The 16,471-nt window shown below is 51.3% G+C and overlaps 2 protein-coding genes across 2 annotated transcripts in view; both read left to right on the plus strand.

Moving 5' to 3' along the window:
- C17H3orf20 (chromosome 17 C3orf20 homolog) overlaps window positions 1–16,471 on the plus strand; it is a 64,636-nt gene that overhangs the window by 45,325 nt on the left and 2,840 nt on the right. Inside the window, exons 11-14 of the mRNA XM_033132120.1 lie at window positions 3,258–3,561; window positions 4,790–4,897; window positions 6,238–6,380; window positions 9,357–9,428. Coding sequence (XP_032988011.1) covers window positions 3,258–3,561; window positions 4,790–4,897; window positions 6,238–6,380; window positions 9,357–9,428 — 627 coding nt within the window. The remainder of the gene's footprint in view (window positions 1–3,257; window positions 3,562–4,789; window positions 4,898–6,237; window positions 6,381–9,356; window positions 9,429–16,471) is intronic.
- Window positions 6,280–16,471, plus strand: part of FGD5 (FYVE, RhoGEF and PH domain containing 5) — a 154,788-nt gene continuing 144,596 nt past the window's right edge. The window contains exon 1 of the mRNA XM_033132117.1: window positions 6,280–6,380. Within this exon, the coding sequence (XP_032988008.1) occupies window positions 6,335–6,380 (46 nt within the window). The 5' untranslated portion in view covers window positions 6,280–6,334. The remainder of the gene's footprint in view (window positions 6,381–16,471) is intronic.

The following is a 16,471-nucleotide window of genomic DNA, read 5'->3' on the forward strand; positions in this document are numbered from 1 at the left end:
TTATTGGAGAATATTGGAGAACAGTGTGTGTCTCCAGGGCCCATCAGCTCCAAGTCGTTGTCCTTCAATCTAGTTGTGGAGGGTGCAGCTCACTGGCCCATGTGGGAATTGAACCAGCAACCCTGTTGTTCAGAGCTCATGCTCTAACCAACCGAGCCATCTAGCTACCCCTCTTCATTTCTTTTATCCTGTAAATGAGCCATACTTTCTTGTTTCTTTGCATGACTCGTAATTTTTTTGCTTGAAAACTGAATATTTTGAATATTTTAATATGGTAACTCTGAAAATCAAATTCTATCCTCTCTCCAGAGTTTATTGATGCTGCTTGTAGTTTGTAATTATATATTTGTTTGGTGACTTTTCTAAACTACTTTTGTAAAAACTGTATTTTTTATTTTGTGGTCACTGAAGTCTCTGGTTAGCTTAGTGATCAGCTAATGAAATTTTACAGGACTTCCTGAAATACCTGGATCCAAAATAAATAAATAAATAAAAATACTTTTCCAGTCTTTGCAGATTGAATCTTACATTTTGGAGTACTCCTTCAGTGCTTTTACCTAGGCTGTTTAAACTGCTTTAGCCTTCACTTCCCAGTTATGCAGAGCCTAGAGGTCAGTTAGAAGTGAAAGCTTAGGGTGTTCTCGGCCTTTTCTAAACATCGTTCCAACCTTCAATGTGCATGTGCCCCTTTAGATTCTCTGGTATATATGGGAACCTTTCAACGCTTTTATTCCCCCATGTATTTTTTTGCCAGACTCTTTCTTTCCAGGCTCTTCAGTCAACCTACTATGTGCCCTGTTTCTTATCCCTTGCACCAGGAGGTTGTGTCTGGTGTATTTCCTTTTAAATGCCTTTTAACAAAGACTGCTCAGAAGGCTGTTCCATCCCTGAGAAAGTTCCAGGGTGGGCGAAACAAAGGCAAGTTTCTTAGCCAATGCCTCAGGGAATTTCCAGACATGTCAAACTACACAACCACAATTCCTTGAGAACAAAGCCTGTATTACCCTGTCTGGTACCCACAAGCCACACCAGGAACATGGGCTGCCATCCCCATGGATGCCACCATCCTGGGGAGTTGGGGGGTGGTAGGTGGATAATTACAAAATTACAAAATTGAGCAGTTTCTTTTCTTCACAGCATTTCCTTGGTTGTTGTAAGTTTCTAAATTAGTTTCCAGAGCTCTGATAAAGTTGATACTCACAGTTTTTGCCAGCTTGATTGTTGGTTTAGTGAAGGGACATAGTTTTGAGGTTCTCTGCTCTGCCATTTTCAGCAACATCGCTCCTGTCTTTTTGTAATACAAAAAATGATTTCTATATAATTTTGTGTGAATTGTGTGTTGATTTCCTTTGCCCATATTTTATTGGGTTATTAACTTTTTCTAATTCATTTACAATTCTCTACATAGTAGAGAATCTAACCACTTGTCTGTAATAGGAGTTTCACATGTTTCCCAGTTTGTCATTTGTGTTTTGTCTTTGCTTGTGATGGTTTCACCAATCAGGGTTTCTTTTGTTTGTTTATTTTTCTTTTATGTAGTTGAATTTATCAATCTTTTTCTATCATGACTGCTGGACTTTTGAGCCATAATTATAAAAGTCCTTCCCCGCTCCAAAATTATAAAATGATTCTCCTATATTTTCCACCAGAACCTTCATTGCTTAATTTCCCCACATTTAAAAACTTGATCCATTTCAAATTTATCTTGGTATATAAGTTGTGATTAATAGATCCAACCTTTTCCTCCCCAGATGTTCAGGGTCTTAAAAAAGAGAGTCTTAAGTTTGTTTAGCAAGTATCAAATAGCCTTTGAAAAATTCTTAGTACTAAATTACTTGCATTACTCTTGTTTTAGGATGACCTGGTTTCTAATCCTGGCCTTTGCCACTTAATTGATATATGAACTTGGGCAATCCATTCACCCAGTGGGGACCTTCTGGTTTCTGATTTGTGAACAGTGATAATGGTTTCTGCCTAGCCTATTACACAGGTTATTCCAAAACAAACCAAGACAATGTCTATGCCAAGCGCTATAGATGCTGTAAAATGCTAACTACAATGTAAGAGTGCAGAAATGATAAGAATAAAATCATAGCAGCACTTTATATCTGATAGTGCTTATTCCTATCTAAATACAACTCTCACAACCCTGCAACAACCCAGCACAGTGTCTGGTACATAGTAAGTTGCCTGTTAAGTACTTGTTTGGAGATTTATTATATCTCTATTAAATATTAACTACTCTAAAGGGCTGCTATTTGTTCTACTGAGCAAAACACTACAAACTCACGAATTCATGGAAATAGTGCTCCATTCGGATGGAGAAGTATGATTTCCAAAATAAATAAGTAAAACGTTAGATAGTGAGCAATACTAAGGAGGAAAATGAGGCAGGAAAGTGAAAAGAGTGTTGAGGGTCGATATAGCAGTCAGAAAGTCTCACCGAGAAGGTGACATGTGCATAAAGACGTAAAGGAGGTGAGAAAGTGAGCTGTGTGGCTAGCTGGGGCAAGAGCCAAGCTGGCAGAAGGAGTAGCAAGAGCAAAGGCCCTGAGGTTGGAGGATAAGCAGAGGCGAGCAGCCAGAGTTCAATGAGCAAAGGAGAAGAATGAGAGAGGCAAAGGGGACGAGGAAGGGGGCCAGATCCTGTACAGCCTTAAAGACCATTGTAAGGACTTTGGCTTATATTGTCTGAAAAGCAAAAAGCCACTGGAGGATTTCAAAGAGAGTAGTGACATGATGTGATTCAGGTTTTAACAGGATCCCTCAGTCTGCTGGGTGGAGAATAAACTGAAGAGAGGGCAGGTGAGAAAGCAGAAGACCCATTAGGAGGTACTTGCAGGCATCCAGACAAGCAATTATGGAGGCTTGGATTGTGTTAATAGGAGTGGGGGGAGAGGAAAAGTGGTCGGACTCTGCATCTTTCTTGAATGTAGAGCAGACAGGCATGCAGGTAGGCTGGATCAGACGTGGGGTGTGAGAGAAAGAACGGAGTTCAGGATGACTCCAAAGTTTTTGTTGGCTGGATGGACAAACAAGTCAGGGACTAATCCCCTTTTGCACCTGAGGATACTGAGGCGCAGAGAAGTTAGGAGACCCCTCCCAGTCGGTGCTGCACGTTGGTGGTGGAGGCCAGGCTCGAACTGTGTGTAGCCTGGACTCTGCACGGTGGGGACTTGGTAGAAGTGAAGGCGGGGCCTGGGGGCGGGGCCAAGGCCCCACCCACTGAGCGCCTGCCCACGTGTTCCTTCCTGCAGAGGGAAGTCTCGGGAGACACGCAGCCCCAGCAGGTGGGCAGCCTCGCCCTCTGACTGCCCCCTGGTGCTGCGGAGGCTCCTCCGTAAGGAAGACATCGGCACTGGCTGCAGATGCGTAGTGAAGGCTCCCCTGGTGTCTGACGTGGAACTGGAGCGCTTCCTGTCGGCACCGCGGGACCCCAGCCAGGTGCTGGTGTTCGGGATCCTGTCCGGCCTGAGCCCCACCAGCACGGAGCAGCTCCAGTGGCTGTTGAACACGCTCTACAGTCACCGGCAGCAGGGCCGAGCCTCCCCCTGCATCCAGGTGGGTCCCAGGCCCAGCAGAGGAGGCCCTGGGGTGTGAGGGTGGGGAGGCAGGTAGGGGGAGACCCCCATGCAGGGTAGGACTGGCTGAGAGGTTGCCTCTCCACCTCAGCACACGGTGAGGGCTCTTTACACACACTCTTCCTATTGTTTGTGATGTTTCACCTCCACTTCCCTCTCTCCCACTCATCCTCCTGTGCCAGGATGAATGTCACCACATCAAGGTGGGTGCCTTTTCTGACCTTGAGACGAGGTCAGGCCCTGTTGTTTTCTTCCAGAGCACTCACTGCAGTGTGTGGTTATGTATGGGTCTGAGTATTTAGAGCGGAGCCACACTCACCACTGGATCCTCAGGCCGCAGGAATGTTTGTAAACAGTGGCCACGTACCTACTGTGTGTTGGTCCTGTGCCAGGCCAGGGGTTCCCCGTTGATTGAGACGCTGGAGGAGCAGTAACTCTAGCAGGCCTGGACGAGGGCCATGAGAGGATAGCTCTGGGCGTGTAGGAGCAGGGGAACAGGGCCCGCACCTCTCAAAGGGCAGGGAGAGCCCCCCAGGATGAGAGGGTTTTAGCAGGTGGGTGAGTTTCTGGCAGAGTCAGTGGCCTCTGCCAAGGCGAACAGGGGAAAGGCTGCTCGAGCTCCCCGTTCATTGTGGTGGGAGTCCCAAGGGTCCATCCATAGGGTCCAAAACTAGAAAGCATCACATTAGCTGTGTTACTGCATCCATAGCATCCAGAAAGGAGGAGGATTGACCAGGCTCTACGTCAAGATGTGTGTTCAATTCAGTGGAACTGAATGGATTTAATGACTGGGAGGTGTCCAGAGGGGCAGCCAGCAGTGGGGTAGGGGAAAGAGAAATGCCGGAAATGGGTACACCCAGGAACACAGTTCCCACCTTCAGATCTCCTCAGGGCTTCTCTCAGGCAGAGAGAACAGGCACATCCTGCAGGCCCCAGAGGGCCAGTCTAGTAGCAGATGTCACATGGCGGGGGCGATCGTCTCTTTAACAGCCTCCACCAATAGAGGGCCCTAAATGGACCTGGAGACATTCTCTGGGATGACCACGGGAGGTGTGTGTGCAGGGGCTGAATGGCCCTTTTGAGCAGCAGTTGGGAGGGGGTGTTGTATGGAGCTCCGGGACTCAGTGGGAACCTGGCCCGGCTGAGAATGGGGGAATCTGAGTGCATCCTCTTGGCATTGGGGTGACCGGCACTCGTTCTCTGGGCAGTGCCGGCATGACCCCTACCGCCTACTGCGGTATGACCTGGACAGCCCCCTGCAGAAGAACCCGCCCCTGCTGGTGAAGAAGTATGCTGTGGTGCAAGGGATGGTTCTGGTGAGCTGAGCCCAGCGGAGCGGGGTGGGACTTGTTGCCAACTACCTGCAGCCCCGTCTCAACAGCCCCTCCCATTGCGGAGTCACATATGTGGGAGTGGGGAGGCGGGAGGGCCGTGGGATCCTCTCCCCGCCCATGCCGAGGCGCAGAGAGCAGAGGACTGACCAGAGTCACCCTGCCCATAGAGCCGGGGCTGGAGCCCGGCCTCCTGTCCCCAGCCTGACCCCATGTGTCCCCCATCCCAGGAGACTGAAGGGACGCTTACCATAAAGCCAAACTCTCTTTATCTGTTTATTTTAAATAACTTTTTACTAAAAACATTGGTTGTACGAACATATACTGGGGGTGCCAAAAAATGTATACGCGTGACTTGTATTCATCTTCTGTTATGGGTGTATATTGAGTATTGCAATTTGAATACAGTTTTTTTTTTCTTAAAATGTGTATGCATTTTTTTGGCACCCTCTATATACTCATTGTAGAAAATTTGGAAAATGCAATTTAGAAAATACTTCATCGTATCACCCAGATTGCCTCGTTTGTTCCCCCAACAAGAATGCACCAGCGTGTCCTCATCCGGCACAGTGGTCGGCCCTGGGCACGCCCATGCTAACGTTTCGGTATCTGGCCTTTTCTGTCTCTTTTGGACTTTGGGGTCCTGCTTTTTTAATTAAAATGATGTGAGCACTTCCCCCTGTCTTAAAATAGTTTAACACCTGATTTTTAACTGCTATGTAAAAGTCTGTTATTTTTCTACCTGTGCAGCTTTTGTGGGGCCTTTTTAAGTTCTTTTTTTTTTTTTTTTTATATCATGACAATACAAATGAGTATCTTTTTACAGAAATCTGTGGATGGGTCTCTACTTGTTGGAGACTGATATGTAGAGGGTGGGGACACAGAGAGCTGTAGGATAAGATCCCTGTCCTCAAGGGACACCCATCCCATGGGACCAGCTGATCATGCATCAGAGTGGCTTAGAGGCAGAACGGACCACCTGCCTCTGAGCAGGAAGACACCCTTCCAGCCCCAGGGCCTGGGAGGACATGTGTGTGTGTGTGTGTGTGTGTGTGTGTGTGTGAAGTGACATTTGAGCTGGTTGGTCTGGCAGGGGGCAGAGGCTATGATGATGGGGCCGCCCTCTGACCTGGGGGGCCTCGACAGGGGCCAGGCTCAGCTACACCTCACCGGGTGACTTGGGGAGGGCAACACCCCTTCCCCAGCCACCAGAGAGAGGCCTGGATTCTGACACAAGTTCTGAGGGCCAGGGCTGTCCTGGCTGTCCTGAGATTCAGGGCTGACGTGCTAAGGGCCTGCCCTCTGTTTCTTTTTTCTGTCAGCAGATGTTCGCTGGGGGGAAGCTCCTTTTTGGGGGCAACATTCTGAATGGATATGGCTTCAGCAAGCAGAATTTGCTGAAACAAATCTTCCAGGCCCGACATGACTGCAAGATGGGCTACTTCCTGCCAGAGAACTACAAATTTAGGTAAAACAGAAAACTCCAACTGGGAGGGTGGAGGGTGGGGTGCAGGGGAGGGAGGAGAGGGCATTGTGGGAGAGGCACTGGTGAGCCAAAGAGGAGTGAGGTGAGGAGGGGGTTAGAGACGGGGACTGTGGCCTCAACTTGAGGTCCACGGTAGAAGCTGGTGTGAGGGGACTTCGTAGGTGAGAGCAGTGAGGGGGTGAACAAAGCCATGCTGTTGGTTTCTTTGGACACAAGCTTGGGAAAAGGGCTCTCTTGGAGAAAGAAGGACGCAGGATTGTTTGCCCAGCGCTGGTTTCCTGTAGGAGACAGATGAAGACGGGTTTGAGCAGGGGCCCTGGTGACGCCCTTGTCTTTTGTCCCACAGCAGCCCACCCCATCCCATGTTGTGTGCAATCCCGTTGTGCTACTACTTTGTTCACCAGCAGGGCCACATAGTCAAGGGTCATTCATGGAGTGATGTCAGGCTCTTGTAAAAGGAAGTGGGGTGGCCTGGCTTAAGTCAGCCTTTCGGCCTCTGGGCTTGGGCTTTTCAACCAGGTGATGCCCATCTCTGAGCACCGCTGGGCCCAGCTTGGGTGAGATGAGCAAAGATAGGTCGTTGGGCTCAAGAAGCGTACCGCCCGGTCCAGGAAAGGAGCCTGGCGGTCACGACATTGCTGAAGGCTGTATTAGGATTCTAGAATGCCTGGGACGCGTAGTGCAGCAGAAAACTGACTGGGTCACGGGTCCTGAGGCAAGGCTGGAGCTCCTGCCCTGCTCTTTACTAGCTGGGTGACTGTGGGCTAATATGTTTGCCTTCCTGATCCTGACCTTCTCACCTGTAAAGTGCGGGCAATACTGCCCACCTTGCAGGGTTGTTGTAAGGATCTTACGAAAGTGTGTTTGCTGAAGTGCTTTATAAACCTGCCAGTAGACGTGGGCTTGCCACGAGTGGGGCAGGCCGCCCCCACTCCTACCAGACCCCTCGACTCAGCTTTCCAGGAGTCCTGAGGCCAGTCTGTCCCCCGTGCGCTGAGTTTGGACCTTGTCAGAATGTCTGCCTGAATCAAACGAGGTTTTGGGGAAATTCTCTCCCGAGGAACCATAGAGGTCACGCCAGGACCCCAGCATCCTGGAATGCTTAAAGGAGAAGGTGGGGTCCAGAGGAGGCTGTGGATGTTAGGAAGGGAAGATGCTGACAGGTGCAGAGAGAGAAGGCACTGAGATCCCCATGCCTGAGACTCAGAGCGGGGCGGGGCTTGGCGGTCCTTTAGTAGCTGTATGCGCCAGGGAAACTCCTCTCTCTGTGCCTCAGCAGGAACAAACATAGTTTTCACCTGTATTGGGTTGTGAGGACTAGATAAGTCAATACATGTGAAATGCTGGCACATCACTAACATTTACTGAGATTACAAATTACAGTTGCTAATGCTATTGTTGTTGTTATTATTATTATTACCAAAAAGAGTTTCAGGCTCTTAATTTGTTATATCCAAGGTTTCTGAAAGGACTTAATGGTATACTTATAACAGTTTTCAACAATTTTTGAGGAATGGTGAAGAAAGGATCAGAAAACCACGCACACACAAATGGTATAGGTTCTTGAAAGGAGAGCGGGGCAGATTTCTGAAATCGTAAACCAGTAGGACTCTTCCTAATTCTAGAATGCCCTGTTAGGTTGACAGTTTGAAAATACTTAGGGGAAAAGGGAATGGAATCTCTACAAGAAAATGTTGCCATCACAACAGTTCTGTTATCTGTATCTGTGAAACTAACCACCCCAAGCTTAGTGGTGCAAAACAACACAATTGTTTGTTATTATTGTCTCTGACGGTCAGTGAACCAACTGGGCTAAGCTTGGAGGTCTTGCTTGGGTCTCTTGTGCGGTTGCAGTCAGAAGTTGGCTGGGACTGGAGTCCTCTCCAAGCCTTGTTCACTCACATAGCTGGTGGTCGATGCAGGCTGTCAGCTGGGACACTTACAGGTGGCCTCTCCACAGGGCCGGATTTCGTCACAGCATGGCGGCTGGGTTCTAAGAGCAAGGTCCCAAGAGAGCCAGGTGGGAGCTGCATTGCCTTTTACGTGTCACTCTGCCTCATGATCCATATAGTGTCACCTTCCCCTGTATGTGAGTCCCTTGGGCCAGCCCATGTTCAAGGAACGGGAACAAGACCCCACCCCTTGATGGGAGAACTGTTGAAGAATTTGTGGCTGTGTTTTAAAACCACGCACTGACCCCAATTCCTCTGTCAGCGAGGCAGCTAGATCAGTAGTGAGGGACGTGCAATCAGCCTAGATTATCTGGGTTGGGAAAGACACTGGGAGAAAGCGCGTGATGTCCTTATGGAGCAGATGGACAGGCGTGGCTCGGGTAGCCGCTTGTTCAGCTACAGCCAGTGAGCGAGGTCAGTGGCGGCAGGAGGGACACACCCCTGTGCTTGGCCTGTCCACTTTGTTCCCGAACGTGCAGCTTGCATGCGTGCCTGGGAGGCTTGCTGCCCAGTTGTGCCCTAGAGAGGGAGAAATGACGGAATCGAGGTTTGCAGTACGCTCAGCTGCCAAGAGGTGGTTTGAGAGAAAGAAGAACAAATGTTCACCTTTAGGTTTGGGAGGTTTACGGTCAGTGGATGGGCAAGTCCCAGCATGACACTTAGACTATGATGCTGAAAAAAAATCTTAAAAGGCAGAGAGTATCGGTGTGTAATGCAAGGGAGGTGTAGTACCTGGCGCGCCGTCGTTTCATTTCTGGGTCTTCTGTTTCAAGAAGGACGTCGTCAGACAGTTTTGCATTCAGAGCTGGCTCACCGTGCCTCAGTGGGAATCATGTCTTCCTCACCTAGACTTTTAGTCTGCTGCTTTTGTACAGCTGGAGTGGGGAGGGGGTGTGGGGGAGAGATCAGCGAAGTAAACGCAGGGTTGGGGCAGAGCTGGGAGGCAGATCTGAAAAGGTGGGGATGGTCTCTGGGCTGGGGGCACTTCGGCCTTCTCTTTTCTCAGAGGAGCCAGCTGCAGAGACAGTCCTCAGTCTGGGCCTGGCATCAGTGAAGCCGCTATGGAGAAGCAAGGGCTGTGAGTAAGGAAGAACCGGGGTCTGTCTGTGACTGGTGATGAAGCTTGGATGCTGGGAGGCCGGGCTCCCCGCTGAGGCCTTGAGCCCCAGCCAAGACTCGGGTGGTTCCTGCCTAGCACGGAGACTGGCTGTGAAAAACAGAGCAGAAGGGTGGGGGCAGGCCAGGCAAAAGCAACAGGGGAGGCTGTGGGGCCATGGGGAAGGCCCTATACTCTCTCAGACCTGAGGGGCTGGAGTCACCTGGGGACACCTCTGCCCTGAGGAGCAGGCGGTAGTTTGCCAAGGGGCTGCAGGTCTCTCTGAATGTGTCAAGCTGTGCCAGCCCAAAGGGCTGGGTGTCCTGTGTCACAGGCCCTAGACACCCCACCTCCCTTCTCTTTCGTCCTCCCCTCACCCCAGGGCCCAGCACATAGGAGGCCGTTGGGAAATGTTCACTGAATGATAACCTAGGGCTGATTTTATCCCATTCCACGGAGTCAGAGGTCAGGTCGGCATGAGGAAGGGCTGGTTGACAGAGTGCTGGTAACTGCCTGCCACGGTCATCCAGCCTCCCCTCGACACCTCCAGTGTGGGAGGCTCCTCTCTCCAGATGTGACCCCTGTTTTTAGCCTATAAGAAACTGAAGCTGCTCCTTCAGTTTCTGAGCAACTACTGCATGCCCGGCCTCGTGCTCCGCACTGGGGATTTGGAGGTGAACAAGACCTTGAACTGCTTTACCTTCACTGATCCAAAGACCCACAAATTGATGTGAAAAAAGGTGAAAGGCACTGATCACTAGAGAAAAGCAAGTCAAAACCATAGTGAGATATTGCCTCACATCCATCAGGATGGCTACTGTCAGAAAGAAAATAAAACCAGAAAATAACAAGTGTTGGCGAGGATGTGAAGAAATGGGAACGCTCATGCACCGCTGGTGGGTGTGTAAAATGGGGCGGCTACTATGGAAAACAGTCTGGCCGTTTTTCCAAAACAATTGAACATAGAATTACCATATGTTCCAGCAATTCCACCTCTGAGTATATACCCCAGAGAATTGAAAGCAGGGTCTTGAAGGGATATTTGTACACCCCTGTTCGTAGCAGCGTTATTCAGAACATCCAAGAAGTGGAAGCAATCCAAGTGCTCATCAATGGATGAAGAAAATGTGGTCTGTACACACATGAAATATTACTCAGCCTTGAAAAAGGAAGGCACTTCTGCAATATGCTATAACATGGACGCACCTTGACATTATGCTCAGTGAAATGAGCCAGTCACAAAGGGACAAATGCTCCATGATTCCACGTATAGGAGGTCCCTAGAGTAGTCGGATTTATAAAGACAGAAAGCAGAATGGGGGCGGCCAGGGGCTGGGGGTGGGGGAATGGGGAGTTAGTGTTGAATGGGGATGGAGTTTCAGTTTGTGAAGATGAAAAAGTTCTGGAGATGGATGGTGGTGATGGTCACACAACCTTGTGGATGTACTTAATGTACAGAATTATACACTTAAAATAGTTGAGATCGTAAATTCGATGTTATGTTCTTTTAACCACAATTTTTATAAAGGGGAGGGGAAGGAGATGCTGTCTGGGTGCTTGCAGCTGACCAGGAAGGAAAGGGGCTGTTTTTCTCAGCGAGGGAGCTCCCAGCAAGGGCTGCCTTAGTCTCCAGAGCCCACCTTCTCCTTAAAGCCCCCGCAGCTCCCCACAGCTCCCAGCTGTACCTGGAAAAGGGAGGGCCGCCCCAGTGAGAATCAGGTGGCAGCAGGTCTCATTCTCACTCTGGCCACCAGAGCACGTCCCACCTGTTCCACCGACCCGTCCACATGTGTCCCTCACAGTCTGCCCCCCAGCCTGGAATTCCAGTGTGAGCACGTGAAGGTTTCCTGGGGTGCTCCGTGGTGCAGCTCCTTCCTCGCATGGGAAGGAGCCTGACTGCACGGCCCGGTGGGCAAGGCGAGGGAGCCTGTGGGGCAGCATGGCCTTGCGGGGAGCTGCCATGGCCTTCATCTTTGACTCCCCAGGACGGGGCTGAGCGGGGCTACACCGAGGTAAGGCCCAAAGAAGGCTCCTGGCTCCAGGACTGGCCTGGAACCCAGAGCTGTTCGAGGCTTAGAGCCCCACTGTCCCCCACTCACCCTATGCCTTCTTTCCCTCCTGCATTTATTAAGCAGCTAGTGACTCCCCGACCCCAGGGGCAGCCCTGTGCGGGGCACTGGGTCCATGCTGGCTCAGCCTCTCCTCGTCCTCTTGGCTTCTCTCGGATGTTCTGCGTGTTGGGGGCAGACTTCCGAGGTGGGCAGGTAGCTCTGGGGATGCACGGGACTCATCGACACCTGGCCAAGCTCTGGGCCCCCAGGTGGAGGGCACAGAGGGAGCTCCAACAAAGGAATGCTCAGTAGGCTGGACATTCAGGAGAGCTCCCAGGGGAGTGGGCTGCAGCCTAGCTGGAAGGACAAGCAGGACACATGTGAGGCAGCATCTTGAAGAGGGGGCCGCCTCGTGAGTCTGGGCGGTGCCACCTGAATGCTCTACTCTGCCTTCTTCATTGGCCTGCGGTGTCCTCATCTTGGCCAAGGGAGGTCATGCTATTTGCAGGCCTGCGATCTGTGCCTGAGAGCAGAGGCACACTGCCATGGGGAGCAGGACAGGGCAGGCTGTGACACAGGAGCAGTGGACAGACGGCAGGAAGGGCTGGCCAGACAGGAGAGAGCAGTGAGACATGCCCCCTCCCCCCAGAAACACAAAGAAGCTCGATGTGCCAGGAGTGCCTGAAGAGGAATGATGGAGATGGGTGCCATGTGAGCTAGAGGCAAGATAGGGCCACCTGATTCTCACCAGGGCGGCCCTCCTGGAAATCCAGGTACAGCCGGGAGCTGTGTGGCCTTTGAGCAGGAGGGCAGCCTGGGCCGCTGCGTGGAGAAGAGGCCCTGGCTCTCCCTGGAAGATACCCTGGAGGGGCTGGGCCGCAAGGGGCTGGAGCCCTTGTCACACCCTCTGTGCTGGGACCTCTGAAAGACTGGCCTCCATCGCACAGGCCAGAGGTATTCACAGAGGGACAAGTTGTCCCCTACTAGCTGCTAAGCTGCCCAGGTACCAATATGCTTCCTTCCCATCCCAGCCTAGGCCTAGTGGAGGGCCTCCCGGGGCTCCCGCTGATGCCCTGCCCTGTCCTGGTCACACTGGTTCTCATCATGTTACCTGCTATGGCAGCCGTCACCTGGGCGTCCTTTCCCTGCGCCCCACTGGGCTTGGCTACATTTCTCCATTGAGCTGTGCTTTGAGTTCCTAAGAGATGCCAAGCCACAGCCCATCCTGGGAACAGGGCAGGTTGGGTGGGGGCGAGGAGGGCCCTCACGCTGCCCCGCCTTCCCTCCACCCTGCTCACTGCAGTTTGCCAAGCCCAGGAAGTCTGAAGAGACCCCCTCCGGGGTCTGCTTTCCTGCCACCTCTGTGCACCCAGGACTCAAAGGGGACAGGGGAGGCAGCCTGGTCCACACCTTGGGGCCACAGAGCACAGATTCACTCTGCTGTCAGTGTAGTTCCTTGCCACCTGGACCTGCCTTTGCCAGGCTGTCCACGGAGCCCAGCTAGGGGCCCAGTGCAGGATGGTGAGGAGAGGAGAGGGAAGCGTAGACTCCAAGCCCAGCTGGGATGTGGGAGTCTGGGAGGTGAGCCTCCTACAGTGAAGCTGACCAGGCAGGAGGAGGAGGAGCCCCCAGTGTACCCCTCCCACTGGAGCAGGGAGCCAGCAAGGGCAGGGATGAGCCCTGTAGAGGCAGGGCGCCAGGCCGTGCGACAGACATAGCTTTGAATGTGTGTCACTTGCCCTCCCTGAGTCTCAGTTGTCTCCCTGTGGGTTGAAGACATCGTTCGTTTAGGACCTTTCTTAGAGGAGTGAGTTGAGAGAATTAAAAGCTGTAAGAGATGACACACTCTGTAATGACAAAATGCCCTGTAAGCCGCAAAGCCCTGTGCAAACTGTAACATGCCCGGTCAACTGCATAGCACCTCCCAAACTATCATGAACTTTATAAAAGTCCTTTGTAAAGTGCCACATGCCCGATAAATCACCAAGGGCTTTGGAAGCTGCGACATGCCCTGTAACCTGCGAAGCATCTTGTAAACTGCTGTGTGCCCTCTACCCAAACTGGAAGATGGACCTGCTCCAAAGCCCTTTGTAATCTGAGAGCCCTGTAAAGTGCTTTATAAATTGCAATGTACCTGATACCCTATAAAGCAGTTTGTAAACCACAAGACACTTTATAAATGACAAAACACCTTATAAACTGGAAAGGCAGGGCTATGTAAATGACATGTAATCCTCAAAAGCTTTGTAAACTGTAAAGTGCCATCCATATAAACTGCGATCAAACAATACGGTGAATGTTTAAATAAAAAAAAATTATTACAGTAAAAGACACAATGCCATTAATCCCACTCAAGATACTCCCCCTCGCTTCAAACACACTCATCCCATCAGTCTTGCCACTTTCTGAAGCAGATCTGAAGTCCTCTTTCGTGAATATCTTTAGTTGTGCTGTTGTGACTGCCTTGATGTCCTGAATCATTTTGACTTTGGGGAAGAGCCAGAAGTTGCACTGTCCCAAATTTAGTGAATAAGGTGGATGAGGACACACCGTAATGTTTTTATTTGACAGAAACTGCCATGTACCAGAAGCGATGTGTGACACAGAGCATTGTCATGATGGAGAATGATTTATCTCACACTTTAAAACACACCTGCTCTCAATAGTAGCTCACACCCAACTGACTGCACCAAACAAGTTGACACTTGTCACACACTGTTACTAAGGTTTGATGTGCAGCTTCTCGTATTGAAGATCCCTGCCTTTCCATTGGCTGGCACTCAGCGGCAGCATTCACTGTATTTGTTGATCACAATGGAAAGGCTCCGTGTCACACATCGCTTCTGGTATATGGCAGTTTCTGTCAAAAACATGACGGTGTGTCCTCATCCACCTTATTCACCGGATCTGGCACCGTGCAACCTCTGGCTCTTCCCCAAAGTCAAAATGACCATGAAAGGTAAATGTTTTCAATCGATTCAGGACATCGAGGCAGCTACAACAGTGCAACTAAAGACACTCATGAAAGAGGACTTGCCGAACTGCTTCAGAAAGTGGTAAGAACGATGGGATAAGTGTGTTAGAAGCGAGGGGGGTGTTTTGAGGGAGATTAATGGCAATGTGTCTTTTACTGTAATACATTTTTTTTTATTTAAACATTCACCATCTTGTATGATCACACCTCGTATGTTGGGAAGCTCTTCACGGTTGTACCACTTGGTAACACTCCGACCTCTCGCCCACCTTCGAAGAGTCGGGAAGTCTGATGGGGACCCACGTGGGGGACAGGCAGGGGAGGACCAGGTGCAGTCTTAGGAAGCCCAGGTGTCCCCTCGGATCATTGTCCCCATCAGCTGTCCCTGCCAGGCGTCATCTTAAGAGAGGATGGGAAGAGTGGGCCCGCGCCCCAGAGGAGCCAGTCACGGCTAGGCCCTCCCACGGTGGTGGGGCTCTGAGGGAGGGCACCCCGCCCCTGCCAGCTGCTCCTTCAACCCAAGGAAGCCTGCTTAGAGCCTGCCTCCCAAGGCCTTGCTCAGTCTGTCCTCAGGTTCCTTGACAGCTGTTGCAAAAGAGGGGTCATGTCAGGCCCTGGGAAGAGGGTGTGAGCTCCGCACAGGGACAGGGCATGGCACAGCTGGCCCTTGAACCTCCCTCCCTGTCCAAAGTTGCCTCCCCACCTCTACACACAGGCAGCTGCCCGTAACCAACCATGGCAGTTCTCAGCAAGGCTCTGGTTCAGCTCCGGGGTTTGGGGGTACTGTGAACCTGTTGCTGCCCAGCTCTGGTCAAGCCACTCTGTTAGGGGACCCAGAGACATGTGAGGTGTAGGCCAGGCCTGGTTGGTGAGATGATTTGTCACCTCAGGGAGAGGAGAAGCCTGCCAGACTGAGGCAATGCCCGGGCTCTCCATGTGTTAGGAGGTCACTGTGAGGAGTCCCGGGAAGACCTGTTGGAGAAGGTACCCCTGCTAAGGGGTGAGCAGGCACTGGATAAGCAGGGGAAAGGAGGCTTCTGGGACTTGATCATACAGGCAGTGGGGAGCCATTGAAAGTTGTTGAGCTGGGGAGAAGCTTGATCAGAGTTGGGCTTTATGCTCATGAACCTGGCAGGGCCTGGGTTGGGGTTCACCAGGACACCAAGCTTGTCACAGGAGCAGTCAGTATGGATGAAGGTGGTTTTAAAGCCACCTCTCTCTTGTATTGGGGACCTGAGTGGCCTGAGTGGAGAGGTTACCTTTCTGAATTGTAGCGGGGCTGCCTTGATGCCATGGAGTGATGAGCTTCCTGTCAGATAAGGGCCAGCTCCTGCTGACACTTTCCTTTCACTGAAGCGAGTACAAAGGTTTTTCAAACTGCTGCAGGGGCTGGTCTGCTGCAACCCCCCAGATGGCCTTTTCTACTTGTCTCTGACCAAGGATGGTCTTCACCTCCATCTCTGGATCATTCTTCCAGGGAAGCACCTGATATGCTGTCGGTAGGAACAGGAGTGTTCCTGTCACCCCAGCAGGATGGCCGTGTGGCCCCACTGTCCTAGTCAGTCACGTGCCTCTGATGTCCCCACGAATGAGTCATTCGTTCATTCACTCGCTCATACCTACTGAGAGCCATGCCAGGTTGCTAAGATCAGCTCTTCCCCTCAGATGATTGGAAGCAGAGCTGTGAGCACTGCACCCTGAAAAGCAGCAGAGGAAATCACTCCTTTTGTGAGAATTCAGGGAGGGCTTCCCAGACAGAGTGACATCAGAAGCTGGCCTTGAAGGACGAGGAGAAAGCCCAGTAGAAAAGGAGAGGAAACAGGCACTCCTGGCAGAGGCTCGGGTGGGCAAAGGCACACAGTTTGGGGAGTGGGAGCAGCATAGCTGTGGATTTAGTGGGGGCTGCCAAGGGGGTTGTTAGAAAAACTGTAGTTTGGGGTCAAATTCTGATGGGTCTTGAGCTGGGCATCACTCCCGAGTTGGAGCTGCAGAAGTTGGGG

Source organism: Rhinolophus ferrumequinum, chromosome 17 (assembly GCF_004115265.2).
Source record: "Rhinolophus ferrumequinum isolate MPI-CBG mRhiFer1 chromosome 17, mRhiFer1_v1.p, whole genome shotgun sequence".
NCBI lineage: Eukaryota > Metazoa > Chordata > Mammalia > Chiroptera > Rhinolophidae > Rhinolophus > Rhinolophus ferrumequinum.